Source organism: Monoraphidium neglectum (genome assembly GCF_000611645.1).
Source record: "Monoraphidium neglectum strain SAG 48.87 unplaced genomic scaffold scaffold03883, whole genome shotgun sequence".
NCBI lineage: Eukaryota > Viridiplantae > Chlorophyta > Chlorophyceae > Sphaeropleales > Selenastraceae > Monoraphidium > Monoraphidium neglectum.
In genome coordinates, this window is record NW_014009746.1 from 1 (window position 1) to 5,454 (window position 5,454).

General features: G+C 64.2%; 2 protein-coding genes across 2 annotated transcripts; one reads left to right on the plus strand and one right to left on the minus strand.

Annotated features, from left to right (window-relative positions):
- Positions 1 to 430: 430 nt before the first annotated feature.
- On the minus strand, positions 431 to 2,784 carry MNEG_13530 (Protein CASP; the record flags this gene model as incomplete). The annotated part of the gene is made up of 8 exons (XM_014037997.1): positions 431 to 436; positions 520 to 657; positions 904 to 1,017; positions 1,255 to 1,338; positions 1,780 to 1,851; positions 2,004 to 2,116; positions 2,371 to 2,470; positions 2,707 to 2,784. The coding sequence occupies 8 exons, from the start codon at positions 2,782 to 2,784 to the stop codon at positions 431 to 433; spliced, it is 705 nt and encodes a 234-aa protein (XP_013893451.1).
- A 544-nt stretch (positions 2,785 to 3,328) lies between these two features.
- MNEG_13531 (hypothetical protein) lies at positions 3,329 to 3,485 on the plus strand (the record flags this gene model as incomplete). The annotated part of the gene is made up of 1 exon (XM_014037998.1): positions 3,329 to 3,485. A coding segment is annotated over one exon (157 nt), but the record flags the coding sequence as incomplete, so codon positions are not given.
- Positions 3,486 to 5,454: the final 1,969 nt, after the last annotated feature.

The following is a 5,454-nucleotide window of genomic DNA, read 5'->3' on the forward strand; positions in this document are numbered from 1 at the left end:
GTGCACGCACGCACAATTGCATATCCACGCGCACGCACGCACGCACACACACACACACACACACACACACACACACACACATGCGCAAGCGCAAGCGCTCTCGCGCGCCCGCGTACCTGCTCAGTCGTGTGTTCCGTCAGTCTCTGCTGCAGCAGCCGCTTCTCCGCCTCGAGCGCCGCCATGCGCCCCTGCACCCGCTCCACCTCCTCCGCGGCCTGCTCCCACTGCACCTGTTGCAACGTGCAAGAGGGCAAGGCAGTAGGAGCAGTAAGGGCAAGGCTCGCCGGGTGTGTGGGAAGGGGTTGCTGTGGGAATCATGACACTGCATGCCGCTCGTATCCACACGTGTTCACAAAGTGGTTATCGTTTGCACAACGCGCATTGTTTGCGCTTCCTGTGCTGCAGGCGTTGCCTTGCATTCGTGGCCTGCCTAGCTCTTGTAAGGTGCACAGCAGTTGAGAGGATGTGTGCCGCATAGAAGGCACCCCGGCCACCTGCAGCTTCCCAGCAGCTGCCCACCTGCTTCCCGACCTCCGCCTCCTCGCTGCGCGTCTGCAGCTCAAACAGCTGGTTCTGGGCCGCGGTGTGCAGCTTCTGCATGGCTTCCAGGCTGGCCTGGGCGCTCGCGAGCATCTCTGCCAGCTCAGACTCGCGCTCCTGCGCCATCGCATGGCAGTTGAGGGGCGGCGGTTGATGAAGGGGTGCATGATGGCGCCGCTCGATTCGCAACGTGACCGTTCCATTGTGCAAAACAGTGGCATGACGTGTCAACGCGCCACGAAGCAATTCAAAAGGCAAATGCCTGCATCACGGCTGCAGCCTGCACCATCCGGGCGCCAAGTCGCCGACAAGCCCCTTGCACAGACACTTGAAGGAGGGCGAAACAGAAACCCCTCCGCCGACCTGCATGCGCGACACCACCGCGGCGTCCGCCTCTGCCGCCGCCTCCCTCTTAGCTGCCTGCAGCTCCTCCTCCTTCGCATCCAGCGCCGCCTGCAGCTCCCTTGCCGCCTCCTCCTGCACACAGCATCATCAGTGACATGCAGTAGGCTCCGCCGTCACCAACGCACCTTTAGCAGGCCCAAACATCATGCTCTCAACCGGCAAGCGATGGCGGCGCAAGCAGCCCACAATACGCAGCGCAACGCTCAACGACGCCAGGGGCCGCCCGCGCCGCCCCTGGCGGCCCAGCGAGGTGCTTTCCGCGGCGTCGCCGTCGCGGGGCCACCCCCCAAACCCCGCAGTGTGTCCCACCAGCTTGCGGATTGTGAGGTCCTGGTTCCTGATGGCCTTGCTCTCCGCCTTGTACTCCGCCAGCTCACTCGACAGCTTGCGCACCTGAGGGCGGGGTTGGGTTTAGGTGGCGCTGGTGAGTGAGTGTGCGTGCATGAGAGAGAGAGAGTGTGTGTGTATAAGTGTGTGGGTGGGTGTGCGCGTGTGCGCCCGTGCACATGTGTTTGAACGGGCACAGGTGAATGGGTCTTCATATGTTTAGTGGATTCAGAGGTGAGTATTTGAGGCAAGGAGAGGCAGGGACGTGATGATGAGAGCACGCCCATGTGCTGCGCCTGCATGGGCGATGATGCGTGTGCGCAAGTGTTTCGTATGTTTCATGTGTGCGGCTGACTTTGATAACCCAACCCGTAAACGATGCTGCAAGGGGCCCGGCCGCTGGGCTCAGACACCAAAGGGGTGGCGGAAAAAGCCTGCCAGGCGTCCCCGCCTGTCCCTGCCCCCCAAAAAACACCCTGCGGCTACGCAGCGACCTCCACGCCCCACCTGGGCCTCCAGCTGCGCGCTATGCGCCTGCGCCTCCAGCGCCGCCGACAGCGCCGCCGCCGGGTCGGGGGCCTGCGTCATGGAGGTTGCTGAGACGGTTGGTGGGGCTGCGTACAGACAGATAAGCTTGGTGGTGTGCATGCTGGCGCCCCGCCACCGCATTGCCAACACCCTCAGCACCCAAATCACAGCAGAGCGCCACGGCCACGTGCGAGCCGACCCACCTCATACAGCTCCTGGTACAGCTCCAAAAATGCTGACTCAGCGTGCCGCGCGCGCTTGGTTAGGGAGTCCACCTCTTCCTGGTATCGCTTCACCATGGGGCCAGACGCCTTGCCTGGGTCCAGGCAGGCAGGGCGGCGCAGCGTTGGCCCGCGTGGGCGATTTCATTGGCAGCCGCATGCAGCGATCCCTGCATCTGCCGCTCGTGTGTTGCACGGCTGCATTTTGGTTGAAGATGACGCCCTGCCGGCGCTGCATTCATTTGACAACGCGGCTGGCAGTGTTGTGCCCCGACCCCCTCCCGGCCCCCTCGACCCAGCCCAAGCCCCGGCCCAGCCCGCCAGTCCCCAGCAGCGGCCGCGCCCGCACCCGCCTCGCCGGACGTGCGCTTCCAGTCTTTGGTGGCCTCCGCCAGCAGGCGGCGGCTGGAGGTCGACTGCTCCTGGTGCTCCGCAATTTTCAGGCCCACCTGCGGCCCGGCATTTTGCGCATGGGCGCAAGGAGACGCGGCAGGGCGCGTCGTCATCGGCGGCTGCATTCATGTTCAGTGCACGGCTTACAGTAAAGGCGGTGGAGTCAAGCGGCCCTCGCTGTGGAGGCAGGGCCGAGTTAAACTGGCGCAGGCTGCCGGTAAAGCGCGGCAAGCGAGAAGCTGCTCGATTGCACGGATGTCGCCTCCCGGGCATCGTGCCGGCCGCGCCGCACCTCATCCAGCTTGGACCGCCATTTGTTGTCGAGATCGAACTCACGCCAGAAGGCCACGACCGGCGCGAGCGCCGTCATTGCGCAGGCGCCGGCGCGAGCCCGCTGCTTGTGCTCTGCTGCACCTGCCAGAGACTAGGCGATGCGCCGAGTTCGCGGCGCCCCGCACCCCGGCTGTACGTTTGCTGGAGCTGTGTTCAAATGGCTCGTTGGCTCGGCCTCGACTTCTTATACACGATCAGCACGCTGACAGTGCAAAGGACGACATCAGCGAGGTGTCTCCCGATTGGGTTGCTCGCTTGATAGATATGTCATCGGTATACTCATGTGCAAATAATCACGTTGGCGTGGTACACGCTGTTCATACATTGCGGTTGTGCACGAAGCACCCCGCCAGATCACTAGTGAGAAGTGCCCCAGAGGACAACCAGTCAACATATGTTTATTTGAGTGACCGATTTAAGTGCGACTACAATTACGGACGCGCCGTTCCCGAGACTGCTGATCCCTTGTGCCATTATTCTAGAACCGACCTGGCACACCGTCTAGTGCGGCGGTGTGGCATGTGATAGTGATCAATTGTTGCATTCGAGCACTCACCGCCAAAAGGCGGCTGGCAGCAGCCATGTTGCTTATGAAAGGGCTGGTGCAGACGCTCGCGCACCGAGGCGAGGGCGCACAGACATTCGTAAGGGGATTGAACGTCGCACTACATCAGTTGCAAAGCGGTGCAGGCAGCTCTGCTCTTCTGGTGCAGCAGGGCGTGCAGCAGCTCGTTCCAGGTGAGCGGCCACCCCGCGGGTTTCCACGGCCGCTAGTGGGCGCACATGATACTACACGTCAATACATATGCTGTAGGCGTGCGCGGTATGCATATCAAGCTGGCCGGCGCTGGTGGCGTCTTGCACTCACTGCGAGTCTGCACACGACCGCTTGCGCTGCAGGGGCATTCTGCTCATACGGCGGAGCGTTGCCCTTGCGGGCGGCGATCCAGCAACAGCCGTGGCAGGCAGGCCCTTGCAGCATCACCAGTGGCGGCGCAGGGAGCAGCAGCTTCGGCAGTGGCAGCATCGGCGGCACGCGGGGGTTCCACACCACTGCAGGTGCGCATCGGCGCCGCCGCCTGTGTCCCACACATCCCGACGTGCCTGCAACGCCATGCAATTTGAACGTGCATTCGAAAGCACTCTGCGAGTATTGCGCGCCGCCAGTCCGGCTCGCTCGGGCCCTCCCGCCGGGCACCAACCACCCTGGCTGTGCAGCTGACAACGGTTCGCACCCCGCGTCACCCGCCGCGTCACCGCAGCCGCCGCCGGTGACTACTACGACGTCCTGGGTGTGCCCCGCAGCGCCAGCGACCAGGAAATCAAAAAAGCCTACTACAAGCTGGCGAAGAAGTACCATCCAGACACCAACAAGGCAAGGTTTTGCGAGGGGGTCAGGGGCCAGGCGGTTTCGGGCGGTTGAGGCGGTTGGCGTGGCGGGGGCCAAGGGGACGCAAGCGACCGGCGGTCGGGGACTGGGCGTGGCGTCGCTGAGAGCCACGAGGCAGCGGGGACAGGGGTTGCGAAGCGCAGGCTGCCGCTAGCGCAGCTCGGTGCCTTGGCTCGCGGCGCAGCATTTCCGTGCGCCTCGAGCGGCGCGCGCCCCGCAGCGACGGCCGGGCGCCAGCCGGCCTGCGTCAACAACAAACCACAGACGCCCCTGCCAGCACCCAGCCGCCCCGCACGCACGCACGCACACATGCGAGGGCCCCCTCTTGATGCAACGTTTCATGTCCTCCAGGATGACTCGGAGGCGGCCCGGAAGTTTCAGGCGGTGTCCAAGGCGTATGAGGCGCTGAGGGACCCCGAGAAGCGGCGGCTGCACGACACACTGGTGGGTCAACTTTTTGTAGGGGCAGGGGGTAAGTTGCTTTTGCTAAAGAGGGCATGCATAGGGACTGGGGATGCGTAAGTGTGCACACACACACACACAGGTCTGTCGGTGCGTGTTTGCAAGTATCGAGGAACAGACGCGTGTGTTTATATGCAACGCAGAGCTGATACGAGTCGTGACGGTTTGAGGGGGTGTCGCTTGCTTGCTGGTATAACCTGTGTCGTAACTTGTCCGTGGACACGCGCCACGTTTGGGTGCTCAAAGCACAAAGTTGCGACACGTCTGTTGCCCCTTGCGACTGACCTCCCCCGCGACTCTGCTGCCCGCGGCCGCTGGCGCCCCGTGCACCCCAACAGGGCCGGGAAGGGGTTGAGCAGATGGAGACGGAGGGTGGCGCCCCTGGTGGCGGCGGCTTTGGCGGCGGCTTCCCGGTAGGCGGCGGGGCGGGCCGGGGTCAGCCGCCCTGGAGCAAGGCCTAGGGCCGGGGGGGTGGCGCTGGAAACAGACTTGTGCTGCGGAGCGGCTGCGCCGTGGGTGCAGCGAGCAGCAGCAGCGGCGGCGCAACGGGCGCAGTTGGGCCCGGGCGTGCCACGCATTGCAGGCGCGCCAGGCGCCCCCGCCGGTCGCATGGTCCCCTCACGTGGCTTCCCCCTCCTTTCTGCTGCGCGCCCTTTCTTCCTGTCACGCAGGGCGGCGCCGGTGCGGGCGGCTTCCCGTTCAACATGCAGTCGATATTTGAGCAGATATTCCGGGACGACCCCCAGTATGGCGGCTTTTTCAGGGGCGAGGCCATAGTGGAGACAACCATCAACCTGTCGTTCATGGTGAGGGCGCAGGGGGGGGTTCAGGGGCGCAGGGTGATGTGTCTGGGGG